The 19194-nt window shown below is 41.4% G+C and overlaps 1 protein-coding gene across 1 annotated transcript; it reads right to left on the minus strand.

Moving 5' to 3' along the window:
- Nucleotides 1–155: 155 nt before the first annotated feature.
- LOC100757463 (thiamine transporter 2) lies at nt 156–11116 on the minus strand. The gene is made up of 5 exons (XM_035439258.1): nt 10967–11116; nt 6788–7601; nt 4043–4235; nt 872–1013; nt 156–326 (listed from the first exon to the last, which is right to left on the minus strand). The coding sequence occupies exons 1-5, from the start codon at nt 11114–11116 to the stop codon at nt 156–158; spliced, it is 1470 nt and encodes a 489-aa protein (XP_035295149.1).
- Nucleotides 11117–19194: the final 8078 nt, after the last annotated feature.

The following is a 19194-nucleotide window of genomic DNA, read 5'->3' on the forward strand; positions in this document are numbered from 1 at the left end:
CTGCCATTAGCTGGGCAGAAAGACATTTAGTCTGAGGCTGAAGTTTGCTTGTGGTTTTGAAATTCATATTGGTAGAGTGTCTGGGTGTCGCAAAGCACCTCTGGATGCCCATCTCAAAATCCTACCCTTTCATGACTGGAGTTGATGTAATTGCATCAGAACTTGGTTGACACATCTCTCGGCTGTTGTGGGTGTGGCTCATTGGGACTCTCACAGGCAGCAAGGCTCTCTACTTCCTTTTGGCACTTGGCTGAGTAGATAATATATGTGCTTCTCATTAGGAAGACCACAGCAATGACAGCAAAGTAACTTCCATAAACCAAAAACTGGAAGAAAACAAACAATTAGCTATATATAAGATCTGACCATTCATATACTTGGTAATATATAATAACCTTCCTTGTTTGATTAGATTATGGGGTAGTTGAGATTTAGAATTTAGTATGGGTTATTCTGCCTGGACTCTTCTATCTCAAATGAACCAAGGTTAATAATGTAAGCATGTCGAGTAGTGATGAAGGGACTGGCTTTGCAGTAGTAGGCTCCTAGCTACTTAAGCAGTAGTGGAGGGAAACCTCCGTAGAACCCAAGGTTCTGTCTATATTTTGTGTTTGAAGGCTGGTTCAGTGTAACAACTTGTAAATGCAAAGGTTTCTTCTTACCTACCTTCTTCAAGTAGATATGAATCTAGTTGCTCTAAATTTAGTTGGTATTATAATTAAGGACTGCAATATTTAAAATTGTTCATAATCAAATAATTAAAAAAAAAACTCCAGCATTGCTAGTTTTATGATTGAGACATCTTGGAAGTAACCTAGTCACTCTGTTCCCAGCTATTGTGCCAATGGTAACCAGAAGCCCTGCAGCTTACCTGAGTGGTGACTGGCAAGTGGAGTCCTCTTTGATCAGCCACAATCACAGTCATGATGGCCTGAATCACCAAGGCAATGAAAGTGTCTATGCCAAACACCAGGGCATAACGTTCTACGCTCAGGTTAACAGCAATCTGAAACCTGTCGTAAAATGTTGTTAGCATTTAACTACCATAGCAAAAATAATTTTTCTTTTTTTACTTTTTATTTTATGTGCTTTGGTGTTTTGCTTATATGTATGTCTGTGTAAGAGTGCTGGATCCCCTGGAACCAGAGTTGTCATGTGGATGCTGGGAATTGAACCAGGATCCTCTGGAAGAGTAGCAAGTGCTCCTCACCACTGAGCAATCTCTATAGCCCCAAATACATAAAACTCTTATCTAAAGGATAGACACTGAAACTGGACATGGTGATTCATTCCTATAATTGTAGCATTCAAGGTCATTCTTGCCCACATAGCAAATTCAAGGCCACCCTAAGGTACTTGAGACCTTGTGTTAAAACCAAACAAAAAACCAGAACAAAATAAAACAAGACTTGAAAACAGTGTTGTTAAGGCATGTCAAACCTAACTCTTATCCAGTATAGACAAACAGGCAGAGCCAAGAAAAAAGAATCAAATATTATTGAAGGCAGAATTAAAGACACTAGAATAAAATTGCTCCTGCATAATCTAATGCTTCCCAGAAATTAAATTTAAATGCTAACATCTTATAACTTGAGAATATTGAATGTCACTTGGCTTTCTACATGTTTGCAATGAAGTTTTATAAAAATGCAAACATCACCCAACCTGAGGTCTTTTAAAAATATATATAGTTTATTGTCAATGTCCCACAGTGAGAAGTTATAGTAGATAGGTGATTATTTTTTGGAAGGTTTCAGACCATGGTTAGTTGTGCAACTGACTGAATCTATCATCAGTTTTAAACTAGAGATTTCAAACTCTCACCACATTTCTTTTTTTTTAAAGATTTTATTTGTTTATTTGTTTGTTTGTTTATTTGTAATGGAACATTCTGCTTCCATGTATATCTGCACACCAGAAGAGGGCACCAGATCTTATGACGGATGGTTGTGAGCCACCATGTGGTTGCTGGGAATTGAACTCAGGTCCTCTGGAAGAACAGTTGGCGCTCTTAACCACTGAGTCATCTCTCCAGCCCCCTCACCACATTTCTTATAATGTAGATAAAAGCCTTTTGGCTCTGAATGTTTTCCATCCTCACCATAAAAAAAAAATGAAACAGACGTTCGAGTTTGATTCATTAAACCAAGATATTTAGTGAAAAACTTAGCTATCTGTGATGATTAATTTCAACTTGATACAGCCTAGGCTCACCTGGGAAGAGAGTCTTAAAGAAGGACTGTCTAGATCAGGTTAGCCCGTGGATGTGGGTGGCACCATTCCTTAGGCAGGGAAGCTGAACAGAAGAGAAAGCTGTCTGAGAGCAAGAAGCAAGAATACATTTATTCTCTTTGCTCTTGACCGTGGATGTAACATGACTCCTCCCAAAAAGGTTGGACTATAACTTGGAATTATAAACCAAATAAATCTTCTCCTAGCCTCTGTTACTTTTTGCTGGAGTGTCTGTCACAGTCACAGAAATGCAACCAGAACACTTGCTAACTAGTTACATCTCCATTCTCTGCTGATCTTTGCCTTGGAACTCACATTCCAATGTTTTACAGTTTATCAAGCATTTTTCACAAATTAAAAATGAAATTTGGTGAAGCTCGAAATGCATGTTTTTCATTTCTTTTTGTCTAATACCAAAGGAAACTATATTCTTCTTCTCTCCCTTCTCCTCCTTTTCTGAGACAAGACCCACGTGGCCCAGGCTGGCTTTAAGTTTGCTATGTCATCAAGGATGACCTCGAACCTCTGATCCTTCTGCCTCTATGTCCATATTCTGAATAGCAGGAGTGTTCCACCACGGCCAGTTTGAAGGGACACTTGCCCACTGGAGCATTGGTTCTGTCAGACCTTGACCTTCTCCCCCATTCCCTCCACCTTGCTACAAATGCTTAGATTACATTCCTGAGGCTAGCCACCAAGGCCCATTCCCTTATTTGGCCATTTCCTCCTCCTGAGGCTGACTACCAAGATCCAACTAGCAAAGAATTGGAAGTCCAACAATCAAAAGCCCCCTTTGGCTCACCTAATTAACATGCCCAATTAAAATTAAACACCTCATCTTAACATAGGGTTTCCTTTTTTACCTTTATAAACTGACATTTTATTATGGGCCACATCTGTCTCCTCTCTATCAAGAGGCAGTCCTTGTCTCCCTCTTGGGACACATACCTCTTCTCCATCTCCCTGTTCCCTTGCCCTTCTCCCTGTCCTCTATCTCCTGTCTTTGTCACCTCCTATTCCCTGTCCTTTGTCCCCCTGGGTCAAATACATCTCTGTCATGATGAGACCTTGGTCTTAGGGTCCTGAGCTGACACCGATCTCTTTTATGGTTTATGTAGTGCTAGGAATCGAACTCAGGACTTCATGCATATGTGGCAATCATTTTACCAACTGAGCTACATAGCCTGCTCCCAAAGAAAAAAATTTCTTGTAGTGAGCTTTAACTGTATCCATACAAGCCATGTGCTTTAAAATAATTTCTTTCAAAAAAAAAAAACCAAACCTCTTAAAAAACAGAAACAAGTATTAAAGGAAACTTTGAATTTCAGAGACCTTATTTAAAACAAAAAGATTCAAAGACAGACCGTTCCAGGTATTAAGTGAAGCTCAAGTGATCTTACCATCTCTGCATTATTCCCCCTCTCCAAGTCCCACTTTTTGTAACTTTCTTGACAATATTTATACAGGAAAGTATCTGCTTTGAACTTCTGGAGCAAATAAATGGGGCTAGGGATAAAATCTAAACCTATGCATCTAAAATTAAATCACACCACACCTTATTAAGACAAATCATTGGAAGTAAAAAGATCCTTGCTTTCAGTTCACACAGTGTCCCAGACACCCCCCCCACTCCCCCCCCCCCCGCTTCAATGACTCTGCAATATTCAGCTAAATGAAAAGATGGCTGCACTGAATTCCCTTCGATATGGAGTTAGCCTTTGACATTGCAACTGATTGAGATCCTCCTGAAGTTCCCCGAATGCCTTTAGGTACCCAGGAAAGAGAAGGGGGGATGGTCTGTGACACTTACACTGCTATGGTTATAAGAAACATATAGCTAGACTTGACCAGCAAATAGCCGGCATAGCACACCCAGATGCTGAGCGTGTAATTCATGAGAAACAGAGCGCCGGCAATGACAGCTGAGAAGATGGCCAGACCCAGTTCTCCTAGGAGGTCCCAGTTGACCTTCACGTAGCCCACAGAGAAAGCAGCCAAAGCTCCTGAGAAACAGACACAGAGGAAGAAGTCAAGCTATTGACTTTGCAGGAAGACAACAGCAACACACCAAACAAACTTAAACACTCAGCTCTTGAGCAGTCCTCAAGGTGACCAATGTACTGTTTCACAAAAACTAGGTGATCCACTTCAATGAAGATTTTTTTTAAAAGCACTTTTTTTTTTCAAGCAGGCTTTCTTCTTTTCTCACTTTTTATTGTTTTCAACTACTTTGATCTTATACTTTGATTTAGTATCAATGATGTATCAGGCATATACTAGGCAGAAGGGATAAAAAGTATCTAAACACAGCAGTATGGGCAGCAGTAACATAGTAGCCTGTCATTTAAAAAACATCTAGGATAGCAAGCATGGAAATGTCTTAGAAGTAAATTTCTCTATTGTTTTCAATTGTATGTTTTTGAGTGATGGGTGTTCCAATCTTCTTCCTTCTTTCTTTCCTTCCTTCCTGTCTTTCTTCCTACTGTCCATCCATCCTTCCACCCATCCTTCCCTACTTCTCTCCCTTCTGTCCTTCCTAGACCTAGGGGACCTTTTGGTGGTCTCCTTGCATTGCCTTTGAACTCCAGGGCTGGAGTAATCCTTTTGCTACAGCTAACATGTCTTGAGGCTTTGGACAAAAAGGACCTGTACTTGTACATACATAGAATTTGAAGAGGTGAAGAACTGAGTGTAACCAGTAACTACAGTTCTCTTGAACCGAACAAAAGAAATTTAGGGCTCAAATTATTGATAGCTGGCTAGTTACTTTTCCTGTAGGTGACCTGCAATAGAACTGTCTCTAAAAAGGAATGGCTCTTCGCAAGAATTTTGGCCATAAGAGCAATAATTTCAGTGATCCAATTCTGGCATAGCCTTGGCTTTCAGGAGTGAGCTAAAGCCTCCCAAGAGGGAAACAATAATAAAACAGAGGCTATGTGCATTTCTGAAGCTTTCTGTAGAGGAAGGTGTGGAAATAGCCCACTTCCTAAGCCTCATCTTCAAAGCTTCCATTGATGAGGATGTAAATATTTATTGCAGAGTATGCTTCAAAGGCAAATTTCTTTTTGATATTAGAATCCTGAGTCTAACATCATGGAAACTTCATAAAAATGCCACTTTTGGAAACTGTTGGTGTGAAACCTAGAGTTGTGAAGGTCCCTAAGAAGACTGTGTGAGGTCCTAGAATCCTTCATGCATTTTCTAGAGTTAGTAATAAAAATTCGTCACTTTCCCCTTTCTTTTAATATTAAAAACAGTCTTGACTCGTAGCTCAGGAAATAAGGGCAACACTCAACAAATGGACCAAGTGAGATTCAAAACTTCTGAAGGGCGGAGGGGGGCCTTTGAGTGAAGAGGATGCCTATGGAATGGGAAGAAAGCCTTTGCTCTTATACAGCAGGCAGAGGATCCACGCCTACAATACCTGCATCCAAAACACAAATCAGGAAATCAAACAACTAGGAGGGGAATGAAAAGGAAGGGCACAGAGGTGCTGGGGGCAGTATGCCCAACAAGCTTAAAAAGACCAAAACAACAAAAGGCTAGATTAGCTTAGCCGGTAAAGTCCTTGCCTTGCAAGACCTGAGTTTGAGCCCCAGCACCCACATATGGTGCTGTATTGTATTCCTGGCAATGGGGAAGCAGAGACAAATGGAGCCCTGGAGCAAACTGGCCAGACAGTTTGGCCTACTTGGTGAGTTACAGGCCAATGAGAAACCCTGCTTTAAAAAAAAGAAAGAAAGAAAGAAAGAAAGGAAAGAAAGAAAAGGAAAAGATGGAGGGTACCCAAAGGATGATACTTGGTTGTCCTTTGGCTTTCACATGTACCATGTGTACATGCACACGTGTACACACACACACACACACACACACACACACACACACACACACACAACAAAAGAATAAAACTAGAAGTTGTATTGATGGCACTCATCTTTAAACTAAAAGTAAAACAAAATTATCAAACTTTAAAACATATGAACATAATACTAAAGGAATGGGGCACATTATCAACATTTATCTTGATAATGAAATGGAATCTATGGATTCTACAAGAAAGACATTTCTTGGTGCTAAGCCTTTCACTTTGGAGTTGTTTGAAACTGTAATATACAGCATAAAAAATTAATGTACTCTTATTTTTCCAGTGCCTTCTATCCTTGAGTGGGAAAATGGCTTAGTGGGTAAGAGGTTTTGTCATGGATACTTGAGGAACTGAGTTCGAATCCCCCAGAACACCTCTAAAAATGTGCTTGTGCATGCCTGCCATCCCACTACTGTAGGGGATAGAGAGAGGAGGATACTGGGGCTTGCTGGCCACTAGCCTAGCTCTGGGGTCAGCAGGAGACCCTGTTTTAGATGACACCTGACGTCCTTCTCTCACTGGTGTGCACACAGCCACACACACATATGTACATATACCACCTGCCCCCCACTAAAATAAAAAAAATCACTCTAATTTCTAATCATAGCTAATTAATCACCACGGAGAAGTTTAGCATCTGGAGCAGTACCCTTCAGAGGGTAGCAGGGGAGGAGAGAGATGTCTACTTACCTCCAAATGTGGCAGCAGCCTCTACTGCTCCATTATAAATAGAAGAGTCTTGGGAGGGTGCCTTGTGTTCCCATAAGACTTGAACATAGTTCAAGACTTGGTTATAACCCGACGTAGCGAAAGCCCACCACAGGGACCAGTACAAAAGGTGCTTGGAGGAGTAGCACTCCTTCAGGTCTTGGAACCAATGCACAAAGACTCTCAAAGCCACGTTTTCTGGCTCTGGGCCCCTTGGCTTGATGTTCCCTGGAGTCCCTGAAGTGGCAGGCAATTCTGGGTGAGCTGTCTTGTTGTTCTTCTGAGCTTCCTCAAGGACAGTATCTTGTCCCAGTGGCTTTTGATGGGCTTCTCTGTCATACATTGTATGAAAAAACATGCTCTTCTTAGGCATTGGTAAAAAAAGCGAGAAAAAGAAAGCCACAGAGACACAGGCCAAGGTTGTGTAAAAGAGGAAAGAGTATGGCAGAGCTGCCAGGGATACCAGGAGCTGGGCCAGCACCGAGCCTACTGTGTAGGCCACAAGAGTGACACTCCGACAGTAGCTGCTCACTTTCTGGTAGTGTTCTGGGCTGACCATGCTGTATATGTAGGAATAGTAGCCGATCTCCGTAGCTGAGACAACCCCAAAAAAGAACTCAGCCACCTGCATGAGCAACACACCCTGGCCAAACAAAAGAATCAGGTAGCAAACGATGAAGGCCATGATGTGTAATATGATGACTGGTTTGTAGCGCAGGTAATCAGTGAGGACGAACACAGGGGGCAGCATCGCCAGGTAGGAGTATGTCCAAACAGGAAGGACCTCATTTGTCATCTGTGGAGTAGATATGTAGGGGTGACCAGAAAGCACAGCGTATCTCAAAGGGACATGTGGTAGATTTGCACAACAAAATCACATCTAATCAGGAATTCTTTGTATTACGGGGGAAAAAATGATAGAAAACTGATCTAAAGGTACATGGCTAAGAAAAAGTAGTGCCCTTGCTAATAGAAAAACAAAACAATAAAAATAGCCCAACATGGTGTTGGGTAGGGATAGTAAAGAAAAAGAAAAGAAAACCAAAATTGCAAGCAACTTCTATACTTAGGTGTATCTCACTAGAAGAGTTTTAGGGAGATGGCCTCTGGATTATTATACAAGAAATAAAAGTTCAAGTAGTAATGGTTTAGTAAATTAGTTAAAAAATCAAGTTAAGTTTAAACTTAAATACTCTGAACTTCTGAGATTTTTGAGTTCTCAAAAAAATCCCATTCTGCAGAGTAAGTTCTAAGACAGCTGAGGCTACATTGGGAAACACCTTCTCTAAAAAACCAAACCAAACCAAAACTCAGTCTAAGGGGTTGGGGATATAGTTCAGTGGTTAAGAGCACTGGATGCTTTTCCAGAGGACCTAGGTTCAATTCCCAGCAACCCCCAAGGCAGATTACAGCTTTCTGTAACTCCAGTTGTAGGGTATCCAGCACAATCATATAGATGTACATGATATGTACATGAAAAACATGAATACACATGAAATAAAAGTAAATAAAATTTAAAGATCCCAATCTAGGGCTGGAGAGATGGCTCACAACCATCCGTTATGAGATCTGGTGCCCTCCTCTGGTGTGCAGACATACATGGAAGCAGAATGTTGTATACATAATAAATAAATAAAATCTTTAAAAAATCCCAATCTACTTGTATGTAAAGTTTAGCAATGTTAGGCACAGAGGTCACAATGTAAAGAGTACAACAACCTCTCTTTACTTGATCCACCACTGCCTTCCACCTGTCTGAAATCCGGGTGGACACACATAATTGCTGGCAAGAGCAAATGGTTTTGTCAAGTTACCAAGTGGGGAACAGGTAATGCATTTCCTGTCCTTCCTGTCCAAATTTGCTGGGCTCTCAAGCTCTTCTCACCCTACGCATGTCTATAGATTTCTCAGTGCTTGTTCAAGTTTCATGTGGGTGGTACTCCTATTTAAAGACAAACACATGAGTGCTCAAGTTTCATAGGCGGAAATGACTCAAAAGACTGACAATGGTGGTGGTGGCGCCCTTTAATTTCAGCACTCAGGAGGCAGAGGCAGGTGGATCTCTGTGAAATCGAGGCCAGCCTGGTCTACAAGAGCTAGTTCCAGGTCAGCCTCCAAAGCCACAGAGAAACCATGTCTCGAAAAACAAAACAAAACAAAACAAACAAACAAAAAAAGACTGTTAGTGGTCTTTAAGTGTGAAGGGTAAGAGTGTGTCTTTTGAATCACTGAACTTCTCCTCATTGACATCTGGATCCCCCAAGGTCTCAGGAGGGCCCAGAACTAACCTGTGGTTATGAAAGAGAATTTATTCACTTGTCCCCAGTGTATGCAGGCATACCTGGTGGGTGGGTTAAGCTGATTCTGGCCCAACCTTGACCTTTGTCTTAAGTATGACAAGCTTCAGTCCAAGAAACTCTGAAGCCATTGTGTTTTACACAATGAACTTGGCTTCTGTCTTTGGCACTTCCCTCCTGATAACCCAGTACCAATTAGCTTCTTAGATGATGCCACATTCCATACAGTATTTTCATGATTGTGGTTGGAGACAGTAAGCCAGCCTAGGGTGATTTTTTTAGTTGGGTTGGTACATTTTCTTCTTGTAACTTTTAGATAGAGAGGAAGAAAGGAAGGGAGGGATATATTCCTGGCTAAAGTGGAACATGCTATGTAGATCAAGCTGGCCTTGATGTCACAGAAATCTACCAGCCTTTGCCTCCAGAGTGCTGGGATTAATGGCTTGTGCTGCCATTGTCCAGTAAGAAGTGTCGGTTTTTTTCCTTCTTTTTTTTTTTTTTTTTGGTTTTTTTGACACAGGGAAGAAGTGTTTTCTTAAGTAAGAGAATTTGGCCTTGCAGGAAGAGAAGTGGATCAGGGAAATCAATCAGTTTACATTACATTTCCTGCTAAATAGTCTTTCAAAACTGGTTAGAGACACAAAGGAATACAACCATGTGTTGCTTTGAAAAACGTGTCTTTGGCTAATTGAAAATGTGTCTTTGGCTGATTTTGCTTACTGTGCAAACCTTATAGAGAGTGCTTCCAGAAACATCTAGTAGATGTTATAACCTACTATACAGACCAGCTCTGTGGTGTAGGGTAGCCTATTGCTCTTAGGAACTTGATGAATAAAACATGGAATAACTTAATCACAAGGGAATATGATGCAATCAAAAGATTCAGTAACCACAGGATGTATGGGCTGATGCTGGGGTAGTATCATACTTTTATTTTTCGTAAATAGTAATATATCTTAAGATAATGATGAAAGTGTCAGGAAATGCATAGACAGTAACAGCCATTTACTATTATTATCCAGTTGTACAATGCATAGTATATCTAAGTGTTGTATTTTTATGGGTGATGGAGCAGTAGGTTTGTTTATCCTGGTATCACAGAAACACAAATGTAAATGTTGAGGTGTGATTTTAAGCTGGCTGCAAGTGTTATTAAATGATAGGAATTCTCTGGGATACAATGGCTTTTAGCTGTAGTTAGATAACTATAATTATTATCATAGAGGCACCATTCATGGTGGCCAAACATATGGGCCACCATTCACTAGACAGCTTTATGTGACATGCAATTGTATTACATTTTTTTATTACATCCTGCTTATTCCCAGAAGTCTATCAGTTTCTCAGAAGGCAATTCTGAGGCAGGGAACAACTTCTCTGGTAAGTGTAATAGAACCAATGGAGAGCTGAAAAACTCCTATGTATTAAGAATAACTTCAACCCTCTGAAAATGAAAACCCTCTTCATACATGTTAAGTGTTTGACTTAACATTTTTGCAAGTGTGAGGAGGAAAGGGTAGTTCTACTATGTAATAAATTCTGTGACAATGGGCCTCACTGGAATTCAAGGCCTTTTATCTTATTGTAAGTTGAATGGCATCCCTTCCTCCTCATTTAAGTCCCATTTAATTAACCCCTATTAAGATAGATACCTGAGGCTGGAGAGATGGCTCAGAGGTTAAGAGCACTGGCTGCTCTTCCAGAGGTCTTGAGTTCAATTCCCAGCAACCACATGGTGGCTCACAACCATCTGTGAGATCTGGTGCCCTCTTCTGGTGTTTAGGTATACATGGAAGCAGAATGTTGTATGCATAATAAATAAATATAGTTTTTTTTAAAAAAAGATAGATACCCATTGGCTTACCTCTGCTTGAGTTAGATTCTTACTGGGTTCAGACAAAAATGGGATTAAGAATGGTTCAGCGGGCCTGAACATGGAGAAAAATCCAAATAAGCAGAGTATGACAGTGGGATACACCCAAGAGTCGCTTGTTGGAGGTCTGAAGCAATTCATGGCTGGTCAAACGGAAAGAAAGCAAACGTTAAGTCAGGCTTATCCTTCTCTGGCATCTGGGAGAGCATCAAGAGCTGGTTGTGTCTACATATTTTATGCAAAGATGATGTTTGTTCATCTGCTGTGAAGCTGGAAAAGTGAGTGCTGAGTTACTTCTCACACATTTTCTGGGCGAACCATCTTTTTTTTTTTTCTCAGAGGGCCCCTTTTCACTATTACTGGAGGAAATCAGATTTCTCTAGTGTTTTCTCAAATATAGTGATGGGCAGCTACTAATAAACCACGAGGGTGGGGCCAGCACATGCTTGATCCTATGTCAGATACCAGCTAATGAATCTGTGTCCAATTGTAGCCGAAAAAGTGTTTCCAGATGGACAGACTGGATTAATCAAGCCTTCTGGTATTTTGTTGTTGTTGTTTTGGTTTTTTAGAGACAGGGTTTCTCTGTATTGCTTTGGAGGTTGTCCTGGAACTGGCTCTGTAGACCAAGCTGGCCTTGAACTCACAGAGATCAGCTTGCCTCTGGCTCCCCGGTGCTGGGATTAAAGGTATGCGCCACCGCTGCCCAGCAGCCTTCTGGTATCTTGCCCACTCCACTTCCCATGGAATTGAGAATTTTTAACACACTGACCAGCATTCGTTTATTATAAATTTATCTTCCTACCAGACTGTTCCTTGTCTGGAATCTTACAGGTTGTATAATAAGGAATTGAAATATCTGCCAGGTTTCCCCATCTTTGAAGAATTTGGGAGGCTCAGCCAAGCAAGCCCAATGGTCTGAGTTTGACCTTATTTAACCCCTCCCCTTCTACCCCATCCTTCCCGTTTTTTGAGACAGGGATTCTCTGTGTAGTCCAGGCTGCCTTGGAACTCTGTAGACCATGCTGATCTCACACTCAGAGTTCTGCCTGCCTCTGCCTCCCAAATGCTGGAATTAAAGGCTGTGCCATCAAGTTGCAAGTGGCGGCAAACATCTGTAACCCCAAAACACTTACCCTAAGATGGGAAGCAGACGTAAAAACTGCTCAGAAGCTCCCAGGCCAGCAGTGCTCGGTACAGCAGACACACAGAGACCCACCCTAGCCAGGTGGAAGTCCAGAACAATCTGAGAGGAGGCCTCTGACCTCTAGACTCTACAAGTGTGCATGTATGAGTCTGCCTCCACCCAGACCCATGCTAATAATAAATAAATATTTAGGAAATTAGCTGGATAAAGATGTAACTTTCTAACTTTCCCTCATATTTCCAACCCCAATCCCATGTTTTGCACTGGGGCCAGTTATATTTGGAAATGGGAGGCATGGCTTCCAAGACAATCACTCCACTTTTTTTTTTCCTTTTTTTGGGGGGGTGGGGTTGAGACACGGTTTCTCTGTATTGTTTTGGAGGCTGTCCTGGAACTTTCTCCATAGACCAGGCCTGCCTCTGCCTCCCAAATGCTGGGATTAAAGGCATGCGCCACCAACGCCCGGCTTAATCACTCCACTTTTCATTATGAGTGAGCTCTTGTCGAAATGTGTTCTTGCAGATTATCCATGGGGGTGGGGTGCCTGTGTGTGTCTTTAATTCTTCACAATTTTTTGTTTTTTGTTTTTTTTGTTTTTCGAGACAGGGTTTCTCTGTGGCTTTGGAGGCTTTCCTGGAAGTAGCTCTTATAGACCAGGCTGGCCTTGAACTCACAGAGATCCACCTGCCTCTGCCTCCCGAGTGCTGGGATTAAAGGCGTGTGCCACCAACGCCCGGCCACACTTTTTCCTAATGTTAATACTTCTTGAAGTTCAAACCCAATATAAAGTGCAAGACTTCTTAGTCATGGCCTAGAAAGCAAAGGACCAACACAACCAGCCTTATTGTATGGTGGCTGTATTTGAACACATCTGCCTCCCCCAGTGTGGATTACAATGAGCACAGAGATGTTTATTATATCTTCATATCTGAGATCAGACTTTGTAGTAAGAGGCGTTTTTGGTGGTCTTGACTTTGGTTACATTCTAGATAATGTGTAGGAGGTAGGTGGCTATGGGTATGGTGCCTTTCTGTATATTTTCTGTATATATTTCAAAGCATCATAGTAACTATAATTCAAAGATGACTAAGTGAAAAAAAAAATCTAACCACTGCAGTGCTCCTGACAGGAATCATGGTCTCCTAAATCCTACCAGGATCCTCTTATCCACTCTTCCCTGCCTCAGTATAGTGACACTTTCCCGGCTACCTCTTTATTAATCTACTGACAGCCTCTCTACAAGGAGAAAATAAAGGGTTTGCATCATATAATGACAACCTTAAGCACGAGGAACTAGTTTTCAAACAGAAATCCATAGCTATTTCAGACACTATGGCTGAATACACAAACCTTTCAAAAGTGAGCTGTGAGTGGTCAAAACAGTTCAAGTGGACGCACACCCTAGAAGGGCAGGCCACCTGGGTAGAATTTCAGGTGTCCAGGTCGAGGTGCCTATTCAGTCACACCACAAGGTGCTGTCAGCAGCTGTATAACTTTGCTGTTGCATTAAATAAGGTCAATATCATTTCCATTTGTGTCAACAACTCCCTGGACTTCCCAACTTAGAGAAAGAGCATGGGTGATTGCATTCTGGAAAATGGTTCCAACAGCGAGCAATGCTGACGTAGAAATCCTGTCAAAGGCAAACTTGACCATTTTCAATTTAGGCCCTCACCCCAGAAACCATGGGCTTTCTTTTCCCATTCCTGAGATTCAACCAGGCCTGCTGGGACTTCCATCCTATCTTATTAATAGTCTCATAGTAATAGTTATCTTTTTTTTTTTTTTTTTTTTTTTTTTTTTTTTTTTTTTTTTTTTTTTTTTTTGTTGAGACAGGGTTTCTCTGTGTAGCTTTGGAGCCTATCCTGGCACTTGCTCTGGAGACCAGGCTGGCCTTGAACTCACAGAGATCCACCTGCCTTTGCCTCCCAAGTCCCAAGTGATGGGATTAAAGGCGTGCGCCACCAACGCCTGGCGAGTTATAGTTATCTTAAATAGCCAATTACTAAGCCCATTTTTTGAAGGCTGGTGTTAACAGGATGGTGTTTGCTGGCTACATGTGGAACATTCAATCTCTGCTGACCATGGATTTGGTTCTTAACCTGAAGTTATCTTCTCCATGCTTCTCTGGGACTTGGGACTGTGTCCTTGGTTCCTGGGCTGTTAAAAGGGCCATGGATTCTTTATCTCTTGACTCCATATGATCCAACTACAGTTAGTTGGGAAGGCAGTGAAATAATATGCCCCCAGAGTATATGTCACAAAAAGTCAGGGCATGTTGTGTGGTTCGTTGCTCTGTTCTAAGTGGTTAAAAGTACCTGACAGTCAGTAAGCCCTCAAACATGATAGCAGCTAACACTATACCACACTGAGGTCATCTAAGAAGCCCACTGTAGGACAAGACCATTAGCATAAGCTGTAGTGTAAACAAAAGGCTCACTGAAATAAAAACAAAAGAAAACAAACAAAAAGTAAACAAAAACCCAAACACTCCTATCACTCTAGAATTCTCAAGAATAAAAGGCAGTGGCACTATAATGGAGTATTGCATACTTTCTTTTGTACCAGCTGCATTTTCTAAAAACCCCATCTCCTAGGCTTTCAACACTACCAGTTAACTCCCTCACTGGACAGATACAAATTAGAAGTCTGATTAGCAAAAACTGAAAAAGTTACTTTGAACCGATATCAGATCATAAAAGCTAAGTATGCTTTCCCCTTTACTTATTACTAGAACAGGGAGAATTTAACTTCGAATGCAACAGTCCAAAAGCAAAGGCCTGAAGGCATGTCAGTCTGGGCAGACCTGCTGGAGGAGGCATGGACAAAGGATGCCAGCCTGCTGCCAAAGTCTATTACTGTGATGCAAAACCCGGATGTGAGCATGAATCCAACCATTTTTACCTAAGCTACATACAGTATTTTGACTATGACTGGTCAAATTTAAAAATGTCTTTCACTATCACGACCTCCCTATCTGTAAAAAAACAATTTCATATATAAAGTGTAACACTATTACAGACTACCCAGAAGAAAACCGATCTTTGAGACCAAGGAACTGGTAAATATTCCAAAGAAATGACAAAAAGACTAACCTTAAAAGGAACAAAAAATAAAGGAGAGAAATATAATTTTATAAAAGTAAACATGACACATATTTGCTCATTGAGAGATACTGTTCAAAAATCGGGAAGCTATAGACCTAAGAAAAAACAGCCACAATACCAGTTCTGTCAAAGGAATGCCATCCAAAATGTGTTATAAATTCTTACAACTCAGGGATAAAAGATGAGCCTGAGATCTGAAAGCTTTACAAAAACGTGGCTGTCTGGAAGTATAGAGAGATACTCTTCAGAAGTTCTCAGAAATCAGACACCAAAACTGCCAATGATGACTCACAGTCGCTGGTATGGCTAAAGGAAACTGATGAGCAAGCATACCTAATGCTGGGAAGGATTTCAAGTTAATGAATGTGTATACGCTGTTTTGCCGAAGGACAAAACAGTGCCAACTTTTTTGAACGCCATTTGACAAGCCATCCAAGGAAGTTCATGTTTTCATGAGGGGGTGAAAAGTGAGAAACAGCTGAAGTGTCTGTCAAGTGGGGAAATGAACATGAAACACAGTATACTTTTTATCAACCAGTAACAATGGACAGTTAAAGAGACCACACTATTGCAAGACTAGGATGGATAAAAATAAGTCATTATGATCTTCCAGAAGACCCCGCCCTCCACACTCACAGAGCCACAGGCAAGAAAGACTAACCTAAAGAGACAGGAGCAGATTGGTGGCTGCCTTGGATGGGGTTAGCGGAGGGAACAAGAGCAACAGTGAACATGGAAGTTTGTAGAGAGAAAAGAATGCTCTCTTCTCTCTACCGCTTGGCTGTGGTGATGGCTGTAGGTTTGTATCCAAATTTATGTAGTATAGACTCATAAGGTACATCTTAGCATAGGGAGGCTATACTCAAACAAAGATTCATACATATGTATATACATATGCTTGTAGAATATCTGGAACAAAAGTAAATTAACCTCAAACACTATGTTCCATAAAGGAATCCAGACACACAAAGGACATATCGAGGAATTCCATTTATACCTTGTCCCTAAGCAGGCAAAACTACAGTATTTCATGGTTGACTGAAACCAGAACTCTGAGGTGGGGAGCTGGGAAGGGGGCGTGGCTCCATGAGGACACTTTCTGGGTTATTAAATACCCTGAATCTTAATGAGCTAATTACAAGTAGGGGTTTAATTACAAGCACTCAAACTTAAATCTGCTCTCTGTGTTGAAAGTAACTTACACACCTCAGTATGATGAAAGGCAGCCTCCCACTCCCCTCTCCTCCAAAGCGTTTTTTTTACAGCAGCGCTCAATTTTCCTTACAGGTACAGTGACTGCGGTAATTCCAATTCGCACGAGGGCAAACTGAACACTGTCTTTGAGTTTGGGTTTATCCTAGAAAATTTAGAGCAGAAATAGTAGTCAAATAGTCAAATCTAGGACAAATGGAGAAGCCTAAGTCTGGCCCCTTCAGACTAATTCAGACAGCTCAAGTACCTCTTTCTTCAGCGTCCTGAGTTGGGGACTGGCTTCCTGCCTTAGACTCACACTCCTTCGAGCTGCTGCAAAGCACGGCCAGCTGCAAGTCACTTCAGCTTCGGAGGAAGGCGTTCCTTAAAAGCCAATCTGCCACGGGCAGGCAACGGCCCTGGCCCCTTCCGGAAGGCTCTTTGCTCCAGAGCGCATGCCCCTCCACCCTCTTTTGGAATTCTGTTAAATAAACCAAGCACCTAGGTTCAGAGCTTCCAGAAACGCAAATGATTACAAAGGTCTACAAATTCAAAAACAAGCAAACAAACAAACAAAAAATTCAAAACAACTCCACTTGACTCAGAATGGTATTATTAAAGTCATCTACTTTCTCTAGAACACGGTACCACCTGACTTCAGCACTGAGAAAAGTAGGAAGGTATACCAAACTCGCTGGTAAAGCTTCATGCCAACTCCCCAACCGCAGCGGTTTGAAGAAGCATTCGCACAGCGTAAAAAGGTGTGAATTGGGCCCAGCTACCCAATAAACCCAACAGAATGGTTCTCTTTTGGGACAAAGCCACGGTCAAAGTACACATGATACTGGAAGCCCATGTTGCAGGCTCTATTTTATCATGTATGCACTACTCTTTTTATTTGGGTCTGGCATCTCCCCACATATTTTTATTCTCTGCGTGTCTATAGCTTGACTTAACCGGAGGGAGATGTCTAACTAACAAAGCTATTCAGTAGGGAGCAGCTTAGCCAGAAAGCCAACCAATACAGCCTCCATGTGGACCTCCATGGAAGGGGGAGGACCTGACAAAAGCATCCAATGAGGGTGGGGGGAAATTGTGTTTCAGGGAAAAAAAAGTATAGATCAGTCCATCTATTTTATAGCTGTATTGTAGTAACTGATAACTGTGTGGAAAAAACCTTCTTGCCTATAGCTATGCAAATATGATTTACTTAGGGAAGAGGCAATATTCTTCTCTCATAGAAATTAGTGTCAATCATCCCAATCGGCATTTCATTACTCAATCAATATTCAATGTCCCTGTTCCATGAATGTACCCATTCTTCCATTACTAGTGTCCATCCTACTGACTTAAAATCATTAACACCTTTATCTATTTATTCTTGACTCAGAAAGACTCCCTTGAAGTTGTTAAGCTGTCTACCTGTCTTGGCTGCAAACTCTCCCAAGCTGGGGGTTTTATTTCTTGTTTGTTTTACTCCTTCTTCATTAGGTTTGAGTCTGCAGTGGCAATGTGGGTCTGTGGAAAGACCCGGACTTTGAAATCTGAACCTCTCTGTTCCTCCTGGCTCCAGCTTGTCCTGTGTCTAACTTCTCCTAAAAGACAGAAGGTTGGGTCAGGGGGATGGCTCAGGTAACCACAACGTGTGCTGTGGAAGTATTCCATTGTATTCCATCCAGATCTTGGCACATGACCAGCTGAGACTGCTTCTTGTGCAAGCACAGATTACAGATTACCAGAACTGATTCTTCTGGGTTCTCACAATTTAAGGAACCGATTTCAACCAGGCCAAGACCAGAAAACTTTGTGTTAATGGTGATGGTGGGGGAGCAGAATAATAAACTCATCTTTAACTATGTCTGTAAGATTAAAAAAAATTACAGAGGCCATTGTTTTCTGATGAAGTGCCAGCACTAGTCCCCCACAGACTGGCTAAAAACCAAACTCTTCATGCCAAAGTCCTGTGTTACTATGGTGTAGCTAAACTGTTAGTTGAATAACGAAGTTCCCTCTGAGTTAATTCTTACAGAAAAAAATAGTTACCTACAGTTAACTTGTCACTTATTTTCCTGTTTTTCTGCCTCTGTCACCCCCACGTAGAGACATTAATCCTGAAATGACTTGTCTAGTCTTCACACTTTCTATGAATCCACCTGTCTGCCCATCCCAAGGAAGTGTCTGTTCTAGAATCCTCTTGGGCCATTAAATTAAATTGCTCAAATGTTGTTCTTTGACATTCTGGAATTTTTGAGGTGCATTTTCCATTACAGAAGTCGCTCCATTAGCAAAACTGACTGAACAAAGTTGGTATGTTTTTCATTTCTGCTACTTGTGAGGCAACATGAAGAAAAACATATTTGGAATATTAGTTAATGTCTAGGTCTATTTAAAATGTATGCTTAATACAAAAATGCTGTTTGCCTTAGGAGACAGCAGTGTGTGTGTGTGTGTGTGTGTGTGTGTGTGTGTGTGTGTGTGTGTGTGTGTGTATCCTGGTAGAATCGGGGCTCTTAACAATTCCAGAAAATATTTCCTTACCGCAGAGGCACTAACTTGATAGATACATGGTTTTATTTTCGTTTCTATTAAAATAGTTCTCAACAGCCTTGTTTCTTCTATCCTCAAAGTTAGCCCTTCCTTTCCTCCTTTATAAGGGACTTTTCATTCTTTTGGCTTGGGATTTGACATTCTGTGCTAAAATTGCTTTTAGTTAAAACACGGGAAGCTGGGTGTGACCATGGCAGCTGCAGGCACCAGACCTGAATGGCCTTTAC

The sequence above is a fragment of the Cricetulus griseus genome, chromosome 2 (assembly GCF_003668045.3).
Source record: "Cricetulus griseus strain 17A/GY chromosome 2, alternate assembly CriGri-PICRH-1.0, whole genome shotgun sequence".
NCBI classification, from domain to species: Eukaryota; Metazoa; Chordata; class Mammalia; order Rodentia; family Cricetidae; genus Cricetulus; species Cricetulus griseus.